Source organism: Dendrobates tinctorius, unplaced genomic scaffold (assembly GCF_039654945.1).
Source record: "Dendrobates tinctorius isolate UK_male_01 unplaced genomic scaffold, ASM3965494v1 ptg000008l, whole genome shotgun sequence".
Lineage (NCBI taxonomy): Eukaryota > Metazoa > Chordata > Amphibia > Anura > Dendrobatidae > Dendrobates > Dendrobates tinctorius.
Genome location: NW_027361676.1, coordinates 71,119,516 through 71,136,728, shown reverse-complemented (window position 1 = coordinate 71,136,728; position 17,213 = coordinate 71,119,516). Strand labels below are relative to the sequence as shown.

The window sequence follows — 17,213 nt, the reverse complement described above, 5'->3', positions numbered from 1 at the left end:
TGTTCATCCAGGCCTGGGAGAACATCTCCAGCAACTGGATTCTGGACATAGTAAGGGAATTTCTTAAAATAGAATTGCATTATCTGTCTCATTAAACCTTCGTAATGACACCTCCCAGGAAGTCACCAGAAGAACAGCTAGCCCTAGAGACGTACAGTTGTGGCCAAAAGTATTGACACCCCTGCAATTTTGTCAGATAATACTCAGTTTCTTCCTGAAAATTATTGCAAACACAAATTCTTTGTTATTATCTTCATTTAATTTGGAGAAAAGAAAGAAGACCAAAGAACTGTTTGAGGACTTGAGAAACCAAATTGTGAGGAAGCATGAGCAATCTCAAGGCTACAAGTCCATCTCCAAAGACCTGAATGTTCCTGTGTCTACCGTGCGCAGTGTCATCAAGAAGTTTAAAGCCCATGGCACTGTGGCTAACCTCCCTAGATGTGGACGGAAAAGAAAAATTGATAAGAGATTTCAACACAAGATTGTGCGGATGTTGGATAAAGAACCTCGACTAACATCCAAACAAGTTCAAGCTGCCCTGCAGTTCGAGGGTACAACAGTGTCAACCCGTACTATCCATCGGCGTCTGAATGAAAAGGGACTGTATGGTAGGAGAACCAGGAAGACCCCACTTCTTACCCCGAGACATAAAAAAGCCAGGCTGCAGTTTGCCAAAACTTACCTGAAAAAGCCTAAAAGGTTTTGGAAGAATGTTCTCTGGTCAAATGAGACAAAAGTAGAGCTTTTTGGGCAAAGACATCAACGTAGAGTTTACAGGAGAAAAAAAAAGGCATTCAAAGAAAAAAACACGGTCCCTACAGTCAAACCTGGCGGAGGTTCCCTGATGTTTTGGGGTTGCTTTGCTGCCTCTGGCACTGGACTGCTTGACCGTGCGCATGGCATTATGAAGTCAGAAGACTACCAACAAATTTTGCAGCATAATGTAAGGCCCAGTGTGAGAAAGCTGGGTCTCCCTCAGAGGTCATGGGTCTTCCAGCAGGACAATGACCCAAACACACTTCAAAAAGCACTAGAAAATGGTTTGAGAGAAAGCACTGGAGACTTCTAAGGTGGCCAGCAATGAGTCCAGACCTGAATCCCATAGAGCACCTGTGGAGAGATCTAAAAATGGCAGTTTGGAGAAGGCACCCTTCTAATATCAGGGACCTGGAGCAGTTTGCCAAAGAAGAATGGTCTAAAATTCCAGCAGAGCATTGTAAAAAAACTCATTGATGGTTACCGGAAGCAGTTGGTCGCAGTTATTTTGGCTAAAGGTTGTTCAACCAAGTATTAGGCTGAGGGTGCCAATACTTTTGTCTGGCCCATTTTTGGAGTTTTGTGTGAAATGATCAATGTTTTGCTTTTTGCTTCATTCTCTTTTGTGTTTTTTCATTTAAGACAAATTAAATGAAGATAATAATACCAAACAGTTTGTGATTGCAATCATTTTCAGGAAGAAACTGAGTATTTTCTGACAAAATTGGAGAGGTGTCAATACTTTTGGCCACAACTGTAGATCTTCGTCCTAAAAAAAAAACGGTTCTGTGCGAGGTCCTGGAGAAAGAAGAAGAAAGGGGATTTTGTTCCCAACTCTCTTTTTGATAAAGTAACAGATGGTTCATTCAGAACCATCATCAATCTGGAGAACCTCAATCGGTGGTAACAAATCATACCTTCAAGATGGCATCGGTAAGCCCAGCTATAGAACTGCTCTATCACAATTGTTTCATGGTGGTCATTCATTTTAAAGCTTATTACCACATCCTGATTCATCCTGACCATCAGAGGTACCTGAGAGTAGCTCTTTACGCACAGGGGGAAAATCAATTCAGCCCTTCCATTCGGATTGTTGGTGGCTCCAAGGAACTTCACAAAGATAAAAGCCGAAATGACGGCCTACATTCGCATCCAGAACACAGTTATTGTTCCTTATTTAGATGACTTCCTCATAGTGGGGCAATTGGAAGACCACTGCGCAACACAACTGAGAGATGTAAGAGCTGTTTTAGAAGATGCTGGATGGTGAACACTCACAAGTCGAGGCTAAAACTAGCGAGATTACAGTCATTCCTGGGCCTTATTCTAAATTCCAAACTTCAGACTTGTTTCTTACTCTAGGAAAAAGTGGACAAGTAAACCTTGCCTCAGCAGTGATAGATCTTCCAAAAATGACCTTAATGAAGGCAATGTCCTTGTTAAGTACAACATCTTGCATCCCAGTGGTGAGAGAGGCCCAGCTCCACACAAGACAACTTCAGTGGGAAATGCTGTCTGCACAGAGGTTGATAAAAGGACATTTAGAAGAGAAGGTGGAACTTTCTTTATAAATTAGAAACTTCCTCTTGTGGTTAGCAGACAGGGCAAACCTAAGTTCAGAGGTCCAATGGGTAAAGCCGATAAACAACACTTTTCGAGAGGGGTCAGTCATCAAATCTGAAAGAACTATGGGCTTTCTTCCCTCCCTCCTTGGACGCCACATACGTGTCATGCAGTGGCGTAACTACAAAGTTATGGGCCCCGGTGCGAACTTTCAAATGGGCCCCCCCATGCCAGAATACATGCACATCTCTGCTCCGCACACCTCGTACACGCGCGCCTCCGCACACCTCGTACACGCGCGCCTCCGCACACCTCCTACACGCATGGCTCCGCTCCACACTCCTCGTACACCCGCGGCTCCGCACTCCTCGTACACCCGCGGCTCTGCTACATCCACACTGTAAACCCCTCCTGACCCCACACACAAACATCACCTCATCCAGCACCATGACATGAACCAGCACAGCAGAGTCCTGCAGACACAGAGGCGATCATGTGACCTGACTCCTCCCCTCCTGTGACCTCATCACAGGTCCTGTGCGCACATTAGAGAATAGCCTAGCGATGTCATTGCAGGCTGAGGGGGGCTGCGGTGGATCTCTACGGGAGGGCTGGGGTGCATGGGGGGGCGTGGCAGCTCAGTACAGTGCAGGAAAAATAGACTCCTGGGCGGGATGTGGGTGGGGGTCAAAAACAGGACTGTCCTGCGAAAATCGGGACGCTTGAGAGATGTGGTCTGACCTGTCGGGCCCCTGACTCCCCCCTGGCCCTGTCGCAGTGGCGACTGCTGCAACCGTGGTAGTTACGCCCCTGGTGTCATGTCAGACAACTGGGCTATCAACCACCACGGGGGAACAAGGTCCCACTCCCAAGTGGAAGCAGTAAGCAGACTCTTCTAGCTGGCAGAACAAAACTGCATGTAAAGGGGACAAAGAAAACCAAGGCAGACTTCCTAAGGCGCAACAGACTGAAACAAGAGGAATGGACTCTAAACTCCCTGGTGTTTCGGCCGATAGTTTTCTCATGGGGGTTGCCAGAAATAGACCTCTTTGCCGTCAAATAGAACAGGAAAGTAAAAAAGTTCTGTTCACTTAACTCAAGAGAAAACCCTTATGCAGTAGATGCCCTTCAGGTCACCTGGTACATCATGATTGCTTATGCTTCCATTTGTAGAAATAGAAAAATATCCAAGCGTGTTGAATAAAATTCACAAGTCTTTAATATCAATATCTTGAAGTTTAATTCATGCTGTAGTTTAATTTAATCTTGCCCTACAGCGTGAATTAAACTCCAAGATATTTATTTGACAATGCAGAAAAGGATGAACGGTTATGCGAAAAATAAAAAACAATGGATCATCTAAATTTTATAATTTTCAATGGATTAATTTGGTTATAATAAATTTGGACCATGTATTATATGTATCTTCAAAGTTTCACTTGTATAAGTAAGAACTTGATGACATGTGATTGGTTCTATACCACATGATTTCACAGGATATGACATAAAAAGCTATTCAGTGTTAAAATAGTATAATAATATGCAATGCATAAGGATTACATTCCGAAACGCATATGCTAGATTTGCCCATGTACAGTGGTGCGACTTTTTAATTCTTCAATAAAGACTTCTGAATTTTATTCAACATGCTGGATATTTTTCTATTTCTACAAATGGTTTCCTAATTGCGGCACTGCAGGTTTCCTTACGTGGTATCTAGTGATGAGCGAGTATATTTGTTGCTCGGGTTTTTCCGAGCATGCTCGGGTGTCCTCCGAGTATTTTGGCGCGCTCGGAGATTTAGATTTCTGCATGATTTGCGACTTGTAGAAAGGCTGAATACATGTGGGAATTACCTAACAAACAGGCATTCCACACATGTATTCAGCCTGTCCAGCAGCCGAAAACGAAATCTCCGAGCACGCCAAAATACTCGGAGGACACTCGAGCATGCTCGGGAAAACCCGAGCAACGTGTATACTCGCTCATCACTAGTGGTATCCGTTGAGAAGGTGAGCTGATATTTTTCTTTTTTTTTCTTTGCTTTTGCTTGCTTATGCTTCCCTCATATCAGTCGTGAGGAAGGATCCTGCGAGATTGATTCTGATTACCCCATTCTGGCCAAAAAAAAACATGGTTTTTCCCTATTGCGGACAATGCCCGTGTCAGATTCATGGATCCTGCCGGAAATCCCAGATCTTCTGACTTAGGGTTCAGTATGCCACTCTCAAGTGAAGGGCTTCCATATAGCAGTATGGAATTTGAAAGGGCAATACTGAGTCGGAAGGATTGTTCGCCAGCGTTGATCTCCACCTTGTTAAAAAGTAGAAAGCCTATAACAAAAGAAATTACGGCAGGACGTGGAGAAAATTCCTGTCATTTTCAGGGAACGCTTTGGGAGAAAAGATTCCACTGGGTTCCATCCCAGGGTTTCTCCAGAAGGGGTTTGAGCTAGGGTTAGCTTCTAGTACTCGTACCCTCAAGGTTCAGGTGTACAGCCTTGGGTGCTTTGTACAATTATAATCTTGTGGCCAATAAGTGGTTATTGAAATTCATAAAATCCTTTGTTAGGTCCAGGACAGACCCAGCTCCAAGGGTTCCCCCATGAGATCTAAACCTAGAACTAGAGGCATTGACCAAAGACCAATTCAAACTTTTAAATGAGTTGTCGGCCAAGTATCTTACCCTTAAAACTATTATATTGATAGCACTGACATCGGCCCGCAGGGTGCGCGATATACAGGCCCTTTCTACAAACCCTGCTTATACGCAGGTATATGAGGATAGAATAAAAACGACTCTACCGGTAAGTAACGTTGGTGTTTCCTGCCCGGTATGGGGCAAGCTCACCCTCTGAGCCCACTCCATAGACGTACTAGTGACTTGCCGATACATGTATAGCAGCTGAGGATAAGGGGTTAATATTGTATAACGATTTGTGCTGCATGTAATCGAGGTGGTAGTTAATGACATTCCCTGGGGTAAAAATGAACTAATAAAAAAAAATACATTATAAATACAATTACCAATACTTTTATTATTTCTTCATGTATGTCCATGGCCAGTAGATAGGATTATAAATATTACAAAAGCTTGTTAGAAACACAGAGCTGGAGGGGTTGTGTGGTTGTATTGGTGTGAGCCATGCTCTCCTCTCTGACTGTTAGATTATTATTGAGAAAAACTGAAAGAAATGAACTGGTGCATGCGAGCATATTCATAATGACTAAACCAAAGATAGACACAAAATGAATGTCTATCCTGCTGTAAGTAAAAAGCAATACTACTACATATAGATCATATAGATATCATAGGGTGCTTAGTAAGCACTGTTTTTTATTTTTTTAAAAAAGTGTAAAAGTCATTCCACCACCGCCAAGGGTACTCAAGCGGGACGGTCCTAACCTCCAGTATTAAAACTTTACCATGTGTCAAAAATGACTTCAACGTGAATAAAGGCTGGGCAGGACCCAACTATGGACACCCAAAATTGGGAAGCTATATAAACATAGTGCCCAGCTCTAAGAAGGGAAACTCTCGCCCTAGCATGCACTGAGTGCAAGAAATTTAAGTAAAACCAAAAGAAATGAGCTGGAGTTCAAGTTGGTATACATCCTAACCTGCCATCAGGTTTTCCATATAACAGCCATTGCTACCACGTTCTTCAGCCTTTTTAATACATTCTTGACAACACCACTCCATCCCACAGGTAGGGCCAAATGCCTTTAAAAACAGACAAACTAAAGTTTGAAATTGTACAGCGCTTCATTCCAGTGTTCACCAAGTGATCCTCTGCATGTTTCCGGACAGTGCTCTGTGCCTCCTCTCTGTCTTGTGATGCCACCCCTCCACCTATGAATAATGTCTACTACTTAATTAACAGCCGTCAGAGCCTCATGTCTGTGCATGCTCTCTGCTGGCTATGTTCATCAATCATAGGTGGAGGGGCAGCGTCACTAGGTACTCGGGGCACTGTGCACGGTTTGGAGACTCCTGCCTTGCTTGGGAAGGAGGTTAGATCTTATTGTTGAGGTCCTCTACATGTAGAATAGTCAGTTGCTAAAGGAACAGGTCTACCTAAGAAGGTTTCTACAAGGATGTGGTCTTCTAAACTAGTCTCACTTTACTTTGTTTTTTTTTTTGTTTTTCCTGTTTAACCCCTTAGCGACCGCCGATACGCCTTTTAACGGCGGTAATTAAGGGTACTAAAACCACAGCGCTGCTAATTCACGGCGCGCCCCCCAGTGTCGGATTTTCTCCGGGGTCTCGGCTGCCAGGGGTAGCCGAGACCCCAGAGAACATGAATCGGTCGGTTTTTACCAACCCCGCTTTTGCGATCGCTGTTATTAACCATATAACGGCGACCGCAAAAAAAAAAAAAGCCGCGATTGTGCATTAAATTTCTCTTTCCTCTGATGTGATCGCACATCAGAGGAGAGAGAGAGAGGGTCCCCGAGTCCCCCCCCCCCCGGTACCTCTCCGTGGTCCTCCGTCCCCTCCCGGTAGTCCTGCGTCCCGCTGTTCGGAAAAAATGGCGGGCGCAGGCTCTGGCTGGCAGATTCCATTCATTCATTTTGATCACGATGATAAACTATCATCGTGATCAAAATAAACAAAATAGTACATAATCCCCCCCGTTTATCACCCTCTTAGTTAGGCCAACATAACAAACTAAAGAAAATAGTTTTTTTTTCAGTTTTCCATTAGGGTTAGGGTTGGGCTAGGGTTAGGGTTGGTCTAGGGTTAGGGCTAGGGTTAGAATTAGGGTTAGGGCAAACTAGGATTAGGGTTGGAATTAAGGTTAGGGTTGGGATTAGGGTTAGGGGTGTGTTGGGGTTAAGGTTGGAGCAAGAATTGAGGGGTTTCCACTATTTACCAACTTTGGGGGTCTAAAAATTGGGTCTAAAAAATCACTTTTGTGGAAATAAAAGACTTTTTATTTTCACGGCTCTACGTTATAAACTTCTGTGAAGCACTTGAAGGTTCAAAGTGCTCACCACACATCTAGATAAGTTCCCTAATGGGTCTAGTTTCCAAAATGGGGTCACTTGTTGGAGGTTTAAACTGTTTAGGCCCATCAGGGGCTCTGCAAACGCAACATGATGCCTGCAGACCATTCCATCAAAGTCTGCATTCCAAAATGGCACGCCTTCATTTCCAAGCTCTCCCATGTGCCCAAACAGTGGTTCCCCCCCCCCCCACATAAGGGGTATCGGCGTACTCCGGACAAATCGCACAATAACTGGGGGTATGATTTCTCCTGTTACCCTTGTAAAAATAAACATTTTGGGGCGAAAAGATCATTTTTGTGGAAAAAAATGGATTTCTTATTTTCACTGCTCTACGTTATAAACTTCTGTGAAGCACTTGAAGGTTCAAAGTGCTCACCACACATCTAGATAAGTTCCTTAATGGGTCTTGTTTCCAAAATGGGGTCACTTGTTGGAGGTTTCCACTGTTTAGGCACATTAAGGGCTCTCCGAACGCAACATGGCATCCGATCTCAATTCCAGCCAATTCTGCGTTGAAAAAGTCAAATGGCGCTCCATCCCTTGCGAGCTCTGCCGTGTGCTGAAAAAGTGGTTTACCCCCACATATGTGGTATCGGCGTATTCAGGAGAAATTGTACAACAAATTTTGTGGTTGATTTTCTCTTTTAACACTTGTGAAAATAGAAAAAAAAATGGTTCTGAAGTAAATTTTTTGCAAAAAAAGTTAAATGTTAATTTTTTCCTTCCACATTGCTTTAGTTCCTGTGAAGCACTTAAAGGGTTAATAAACTTCTTGAATGTGGTTTTGAGCACCTTGAGGGGTCTAGTTTTTAGAATGGTGCCACTTTTAGGTATTTTCTGTCATGTACACCCCTCAAAATGACTTTAAATATGATGTGGTCCCTAAAAAAAAAAAAAAAAAAAAAAAAAAAATGGTTTTGTAAATTTTGTTGTAAAAATGAGAAATCACTGGTAAACTTTTACCCTTATAACTTCCTAACAAAAAAAAATTTTGCTTCCAAAATTGTGGTGATGTAAAGTAGACATGTGGGAAATGTTATTTATTAAGACATTTTTGTGACACATCTCTCTGATTTAAGGGCATAAAAATTTAAAGTTTCAAAATTTTCGCCATATTTCCGTTTTTTTTTCATAAATAAACACAAGACTTATCGAAGAAATTTTACCACTAACCTGAAGTACAATATGTCACGACAAAACAATCTCAGAATCAGCGGGATCCATTAAAGCGTTCCAGAGTTATAACCTCATGAAGGGACAGTGGTCAGAATTGTAAAAATTGACCTGGTCATTAAGCTGCAAAATGGCTCTGTTGCTAAGGGGTTAACAGTCTAAGAATTATTTTCTGTTTCTTTGTAGGGAAGAAGTTGAAACAGATGTCTGCAAAAGAGAGGTTGATGCGTTTTATGATAGCTTTAAAGAACAGTTATCTACAACAGTAAGTAATCTGCACTGCCATGTATCAATGTCTCTGGCCAGTTGTTAAGACCGAGACATCAAGTCCATCATCATAATGCTGCTGATCTTTAAGTCTTTTTATTCTGCCTCCATACTTATTGTGTGTATGGTAAATGCTTGTTGTGAATTTCTGAGTTAGATCCAGCTGAAATAATATACATGACGTGGGTTTTAAAATCTGCCACTAGTTCATTATTCCACTCAGTTTTTTTTCACATTGCATAGGTAAGGTCTTTGACACATCCCATTCACGTGCATTGTCCATAGAAAGTTAGTTAATTCTTTCAGGATTTGGGCATATAATCCAAAAGTACGAATTAAAGCTAAATTGTTAAAAATCTGGCACACCAATAAATTGGAAAATTTGAGCTTTTCTTGCTCGTACCTTTGGGGAACACAGACAGTATGGGTCGTAGCTGCTGCCACGAGGAGACAGATACTAAGTAGTCAAGAGTTCGTTCCTCCCGGCAGTGAACTAATCAGTTTTAGGTTAGTGTCTGCAGGAAGCAGACATACCTCATTGACGGGTACCTCCTTTGTATCTATCTCTTTAAATTGATTAATCGCTGTTTCCCGACATGAGGAGTGAAGCACAATCAGACATTAACCACACTGTTACCATCCCTACCTCTAGAAGAAAATTAGATAAAGCAAAGAACAACTCCTTTGTAGCTAGCTATAGGATCACCCAATGTCCATAAAATACACCGGCACTACTTCTCCAACCAAAGAAACATGTACCAAAGCCATCCACCTTGGAGGTGTCTAGGAAAGTATAATCACTAGGTAAGTATCTCACATTTATTTTTTTCATAATTAACAAAAGAAATTCTGTTTTCAGCATATCATTTTCATTATCTCCACAGCCATCCTGTTTGTTAGTAGCTGAGCTTCCCTGATGGCTCTCAAACAGGGCTGTGTAGCATACTCGGCTCAGCTACATCGGGGAGCACAGCTATCTTAGCATACTCTCTTACTCTGCATGAAGCCAGTTAGTTCTTTTGCAGCACTTAGCTGGACTGTCCTGAAAGTGTTTTCAGATAGGGCACTGGGTTATGTAGCCTGATTGTACCCGAACCTCGGGAGCACTTTCAACCAATGTCAAACAGTCGGGCAGGCACTCCTTCAGCATGAAAATGGTTAGCTCATTTTCCTAGCAGTGCCACTGACACAAAGCCAACCTCTTATTCCTCAGTACCACACTGGCCACTGTAAATAACGTGGACAACGTCAGGTAACTACTTTATTGGCATAGATTTTATTCTCTATTTTCTGGCTTTAGTCCCAACTACAAATGCTTCTCAGTAAATTAGAATATCATCAAAAAGTTAATTTATTTCAGTTCTTCAATACAAAAAGTGAATCTCATGTAGAATCATTACAAACAGAGTGATCTATTACAAGTGTTTATTTCTGTTAATGTTGATGGTTATGGCTTACAGCCAATGAAAACCCCAAAAGTCATTATCTCAGTAAATTAGAATACTTTATAACTCCAGCTTGAAAAATGATTTTAAAATCTGAAATGTTGGCCTACTGAAATGTATGTTCAGTAAATGCACTCAATACTTGGTCGGGGCTCCTTTTGCATCAATGTGGCGTGGCATGAGGCGATCAGCCTGTGGCCTGCTGAGGTTTTATGGAAGCCCAGGTTGCTTAAATAGCAGCCTTCAGCTCGTCTGCATTGTTGGGTCTGGTGTCTTTCATCTTCCTCTTGCCCATACCCTGTAGATTTTCTATGGGGTTAAGGTCAGGCGAGTTTGCTGGCCAATCAACCCTAGTGATACTGTGGTTTTTAAACCAGGTATTGGTACTTTTGGCAGTGTGGACAGGTGCCAAGTCCTGCTGGAGAATGAAATTTCCATCTCCAATAAGTTTGTTGGCAGAGGGAATCATGAAGTGATCTAAAATGTCCTGGTAGACGGCTGCGCTGACTTTGGTCTTGATAAAACAAAGTGGACCTACACCAAGCAGATGACATGGCTTCCCAAACAATTACTGATTGTAAAAACTTCACGCTAGACCTCAAGCAGGTTGGACTGTCTCTCTCTCCACTCTTCCTCCTGACTCTGGGACCTTGTTTTCCAAATGAAATGCAAAATTTACCTTCATCTGAAAACAACACCTTGGACCACTGAGCATCAGACCAGTTCTTTTTTTTCCTTGGCCCAGGCAAGACGCTTCTGGCGTTGTCTGTTAGTCATAAGGAATGCAACACTTGTAGCCCATGTCCTGGGTACATCTGTGTGTGGTGGCTTTTGAAGCAATAACCCCAGCAGCAGTCCACTCCTTGTGAATCTCCCCCCAAATTTTTGAATGACTTTTTTTAACAATCCTTTCAAGGCTGCGGTTATCTCGGTTACTTGTGCTCCTTTTTCTACCACACTTTTTCCTTCCACTCAACTTTCCATTAATATACTTGGATACAGCACTCTGTGAACAACCAACTTCTTTAGCTATGACCTTTTGTGTCTTATGCTCCTTGTGGAGTGTGTTCTATGACTGCCTTCTGGACATCTGCTAAGTCAGCAGTTTTCCCCATGATTGTGGAGCCTACTGAAACAGATTAATAGACCTTTTTAAATGCTTAGTAAGACTTTGCAGGTGTTTGTTAATTATTCTAATTTACTGAGATAATGTCTTTCGGGTTTTCAATGGCTGTAAGCTATAATCATCAACATTAACAGAAATAAACACTTGAAATAGATCACTCTGTTTGTAATGATTCTGCATGAGTTTCACTTTTTGTATTGTAGAACTGAAATAAATTAACTTTTTGATATTCTAATTTAGTTAGAAGCACTTGTAGGTCTCAAGTGTGTGTGGGAGGGGGAGTTATCTCCCGGCTAGGCACATTTCCTAAGATTCACGATTGCTCCTTGTGCCTAAGGGTACCGTTACACATAGCGATGCACCAGCAATCCCGACAACGATATGGATCGCTGGTGCATCGCTAAGTGGTCGCTAGTGAGCTGCCACACAGGCAGATCTCACCAGCGACATCACAGGGGGCGGAGATCTCTACTTACCTGTCAGACGCGGCGATCCTGACGTCCTCCCGCCCGCGTCCACGCGTCATTCGTCGTCACAGCAGGAAGCTGACGGCGAGAAATGGTCCAGGACCTTCTCGCGCGACCAGCTGGGGAGCCGGTTGAAGGTAAGTATCACATGTAGCGATATCGCTAGCAATATCACAATCAGTGGCGGACCTCTCCAGGGTGTCTCAGTTCCTAGTGGCCGTTCTTGATAAGTTGCCCCTGGACACTTCTGCAGGGTCTTGCAGGTCGCAAGGGGTTCCATCTGAGCCAGCCAGCAGAAGCCGCAAAAGACCCAGGCAGGATCTCCGGCCGGAATCCTCTCCTGACCTGGTCTCTCCACATAGTCCTTCCCAGCAGTCGCCTTCCCGTGCCTCCTCACCCGAGTCAGGTGAAGCGTTCTCAGATGCGTCATCCAAAGAGATTTTAGAGCAGGATTCGGACCAGGACGCGGACATGAAGGTTATGGTACAGAACCTCATTGCTGCGATTAACCACACCTTCGAAATCACAGACTCCCCTGCGAAACCCTCAGATCAGGAGGTTTCGTTCAGACTGGCAGAAACACCTTCCAGAGTCTTCGCCTCCCACTCTGAGTTTGGCAAGATCCTTACCAGGGAGAGAGAAAATCCGACCAGACGCTTTCAAAGAGGGAAGCGCCTCGGCGTGCTGTATCCATTTTCAAAAGAGCTCACCGACAACTGGTCGGCTTCCCCCTCTGTAGACGCTCCCGTATCCAGACTATCTAACAACACGGTCCTCCCGATTTCAGGTGTGGCGTCGCTAAAGGATTCTAATGACAGAATTATAGAATCCTTAGCAAAGTCAGCATTCGAAGCGGCGGCGCTAAGCCCAACCTTCGCTTCATCTTGGGTAGCAAAGGCCATAGCTACTTGGGTGGAGGATCTCCGCAAGGGCATCCTAGATAAAGCCCAACCGGAGCAATTGGCCGAACTGGCTAACCAGATCTCCCATGCAGGGGATTATCTGCTCTCTGCCTCCTTGGATGCCGCGTCTTGCGCGGCTCAGGCGTCCAGCAACGTGGTGGCAATCCGGCGTACAATTTGGCTCAAGGCTTGGCAGGCGGATTTGTCTTCAAAAAAAGTCCCTTACCAATCTGCCTTGTCAGGGAGCGCGTCCTCTTTGGATCCCAGCTGGACCAGATTATTAAGGACGCCACTGGAGGCACAAGTTCCCTCCTCCCTCAGTCCAAGCCTCGTAAGCCTCCGCTAAGGCGTCAGTTTCGGCCCTTTCGGTCTTTCCGCCGCTTCGCTACGGCAGAAAACTTTTCTAACCAACAGAGCCGCAGGCACGCCAGGATAGATAGAAGGTCTCCTTCAGACCCACTCCCTCCTGGCGATCTCACTCCTCCCAGGGCAGATCCTCCAGGTCCAGATCTGGTCGGTCCACATCAGCATGACTATCAACGAAGTCCCGAGGGTCCTTCCCAACTGGGCGGTCGACTCCTTTTCTTCAGAGACGTCTGGCTTGCCTCAGTAGAGGACGCTTGGGTCAGGGAAGTTGTATCCTCAGGATACAAGATAGAGTTTGTTTCTCGTCCCCGGGATCGTTTCTTCGAGTCACTACCTCCAAAAGACCCTGCCTTAGTTCCGGGTTTCTTTGCATCCATCACCTCTCTCCTCAGTTCCGGTGTGATTGTGCCCGTTCCCGAATCAGAACGTTTCACAGGGTTTTATTCAAACCTGTTTGTAGTGCCGAAAAAACACGGTGTAGTTCGTCCCATCCTGGATCTCAAGTTACTGAACAAGACGGTCCGACTGCATCATTTCAGGATGGAGTCTCTTCGGTCTGTAATCGCTTCCATGGAGACGCAGGAGTTCATGTGTTCAATAGACATTCAAGATGCCTATCTACATGTTCCCATCTTTCCCAGGCATCAGAGATTCCTGCGTTTTGCGATTCACCAGGACCACTACCAGTTCGTTGCACTGCTGTTCGGTCTCGCCACCGCACCCAGAGTTCTTACAAAGATCATGGTGGCGTTGATGGCCTTGTTGAGAATCAGAGGTCTCATTCTTTTTCTGTACCGCAACGACATTCTGATCAAAGCTCCGCCTTTTCACCAGGCTCGCCAAAGTCTTACCATCGTCCTCGACACCCTGTCCAATTTTGGGTGGCTCATCAACAAAAAGAAGTCCTGCCTTGTTCCGACACAACGTCTGGTGTTTCTGGGCCTATTGATCGACACTCGTTGATCAAGGGTTTTTCTCCCAGAGGAGAAGATAGTTTCCCTGCAGCGAGATGTACGATCGCTGCAGACCACACGACTTCCGTCTCTCCGGACAACCATGAAAGTTCTAGGAAAGATGGTGGCGTCGACAGAAGCGATTCCATTTGCTCAATTTCACTCCAGACCCCTCCAACAGGCCATCCTGTCTCGGTGGAACAGGTCTGTTCTTTCCCTGAATCGTCCAATTCGCCTTTCATACCGGGTCAGGCAGTCCCTCATTTGGTGGCGGATGTCACCTCTCATTGCCCTAGGACGGTCATTCCTTCCCATTCACTGGCAGATTGTGACAACGGATGCCAGCCTCCTCGGCTGGAGGGGCAATGCTTCGCAATCACACTGTTCAGGGTCGGTGGTCGACTCAAGAGACAGCTCTGCCGATCAACGTCCTCGAGATACGGGCGATCTGTCTCTCGTTCACAGGGAGAGACTTCTCAGGGGCCTGCCAATCCATATTCAGACAGACAATGCCACAGCGGTGGCATATGTCAACCACCAGGGGGGGACACGGAGTGCCTCAGCCCTAGCGGAAGTGTCCAAAATTCTTCACTGGGCTGAGGTTTCAGTCCCAGCAATATCCGCGGTGCACATTCCCAGCGTGGACAACTGGGCCGCCGATTTTCTCAGCCGCGAGAGTCTCGCGGCGGGAGAGTGGTCCTTACATCCGGATGTATTTCATCAGCTTTGCCGTCGTTGGTGAACTCCGGACATAGACCTGCTGGCGTCTCGCCTCAACAGGAAAGTCCCACAGTTTGTATCCAGGGCTCGAGATCCTCTCGCCGTGGGCGCCGGCGCTCTGACCATTCCTTGGTCTTAGTTCGAGCTCCCCTACCTGTTCCCTCCTCTTCCCCTTCTTCCCAAGCTGTTGAAGAAAATCAAAGCAGAAGGAATTCCAGTCATCCTCATCGCCCCGAACTGGCCCAGAAGGTCTTGGTTCGCGGACATCGTCAACCTTCTCGCGGATTCCCCCTGGAAGCTTCCAGACAGGGCAGATCTGCTGTCTCAGGGCCCGATTTGCCACCCCAATTCTCGGCCACTCAATTTGACGGCGTGGCTGTTGAGACCGAGGTTTTGAAATGATCAGGTTTTTCTGATCGTGTCATTCATACCATGATCCGGGCCAGAAAGCCATTGTCTTCCAAAATTTATTACTGTACTTGGAAAGCCTATTTCACTTGGTGCGAGGCCAATAACATTCCGCCCATGTCCTTTTCTCTCCCTTCTGTCCTGGAGTTTCTTCAGGCAGTCCTTGATGCGGGCCTTGCCCTCACCTCTTTAAAAGGTCAAGTCTCGGCGCTATCCATTTTGTTCCAGAAGACGTTGGCCTCCCGTCCTCAGGTCAAGACCTTCCTTCAGGGAGTGGCTCATGCAGCTCCTCCGTACCGCGCGCCCGTACATCCATGGGATCTTAATCTGGTTCTTGAGGTTCTGCAAGGTCCTCCCTTTGAACCTCTCAGGGAAGTTTCCCTATCTCTCCTTTCATGGAAAGTACCCTTCCTAGTAGCCATCACCTCCATCTGGCGCGTGTCGGAATTGGCGGCCCTTTCTTGTCGTTCCCCTTTCTTGGTGCTCCACCAGGACAAGGTAGTTCTACGGCCTCCGCCTTCTTTCCTTCCTAAGGTGGTGTCCACTTTCCACCTGAATGAGGATATTGTTCTCATGTCCTTTTGTCCGGGTCCAACTCACCCTCGGGAGCGCTCCTTGAACAAGCTGGACTTGGTCAGGGCAATGAAGGTCTACCTAGCTAGAACGACTCCTTTGAGGAAGTCAGACTCTCTTTTCATCATTCCAGATGGGGTGCGGAAAGGTCAGCCGGCCTCCAAAGCTACTATTGCTCGCTGGATCAGATCGGCAATTTTGGAGGCCTACCGGATCAAGCATCGAGTGGCCCCTCCTGAAATTAGAGCTCACTCTACCCGGGCAGTGGGTGCCTCCTGGGCGGTGCACCACAGAGCTTCCGCGCTGCAACTTTGCAAAGCTGCAACCTGGTCATCTGTTCACACGTTTGTGAAATTCTACAAGGTCCACACCTACGCTTCAGTGGATGCCAGCCTAGGTAGAAGGATCCTGCAGGAAGCGGTGGTGAGTCCGCTGGCCTGATGGAAGCTTGTTTTCCCTCCCCAGGGACTGCTTTGGGACGTCCCATTGTCTGTGTCCCCCAATGAAGCGATAGAGAAAACAGGATTTTTGGGTTGCTTACCGTAAAATCTGTTTCTCGGAGCCTTCATTGGGGGACACAGCACCCTCCCATGTTCTACAACTCCTGTTCTTATGTTGTTGGTTATGTACAGTTGAGTTGTCTGTTCTGTTTCAATCTATTCTGTTACTTCTCTTACTGCTTTCTCACTAACTGAGGAAATTCCTGCCGGTTGTTGGGGTGTATACTGTGGAGGAGGAGCTATCCTTTTTTTTGTGCATAGTGTCAGCCTCCTAGTGGCAGCAGCATACACCCATGGTCTGTGTCCCCCACTGAAGGCTCCGAGAAACAGATTTTACGGTAAACAACCCAAAAATCCTGTTTTTGGCTTCACTTAACATTTTTATGGACCCTTCTGGCCTGTCTGACCAGTTAGGATTTGTCATTAGTTGTTCCTCGTTTCTCTCTCATTGTGCCATTCCTGTAATGTTTAGCCAGTATGAGCCCTTATGAGGTCTTGAGTGTGTCACCATGTCAATAGCCCAGGGCGACTTCTCTAGGCAGAGAATGGCGAAAGTATTGTGTTTTGCACACTCCTACGGTAGCATTAAATCTCTCTGCCATCAGCCAAAAGCCCTTTGCGGTAACTGTATGGGTCCCAGGCAGTCGGTCAGTGTAGCCTCTCTTGCAGTGCACTGCTCAGGCCCCCTGGGGCCAGAACCAAAGTGGGGCGCATTCACTAACTTCAGTGGTATCAGACCTCACTAAGTTGTTTATATGGATTTTGGATATGCTGGGTTGCGTAACACCACAGGCTACACCAGGTCCCAAGGCTTTTGAAGAAACATTAATTGCAGAAGGAACTTGTGGCAGATCCTTAACCCCTTTTTGACATATGACGTACTATCCCGTCCATGTGCCCTTGGCCTTAATGCCCATGTACGGGATAGTACGTCATACGCAATCCGCCGCGCTCATGGAGGGAGCACGGATGATAGCGG

The 17,213-nt window shown here is 45.7% G+C and overlaps 1 protein-coding gene across 8 annotated transcripts in view; it reads left to right on the top strand.

Annotated features, from left to right (window-relative positions):
* Positions 1 to 17,213, top strand: part of CENPU (centromere protein U) — a 181,507-nt gene that overhangs the window by 140,855 nt on the left and 23,439 nt on the right. For all 8 annotated transcript variants that reach the window (XM_073578483.1, XM_073578428.1, XM_073578449.1 and 5 more), the window contains one exon: positions 8,694 to 8,772. In XM_073578483.1, the coding sequence (XP_073434584.1) occupies positions 8,694 to 8,772 (79 nt within the window). The remainder of the gene's footprint in view (positions 1 to 8,693; positions 8,773 to 17,213) is intronic.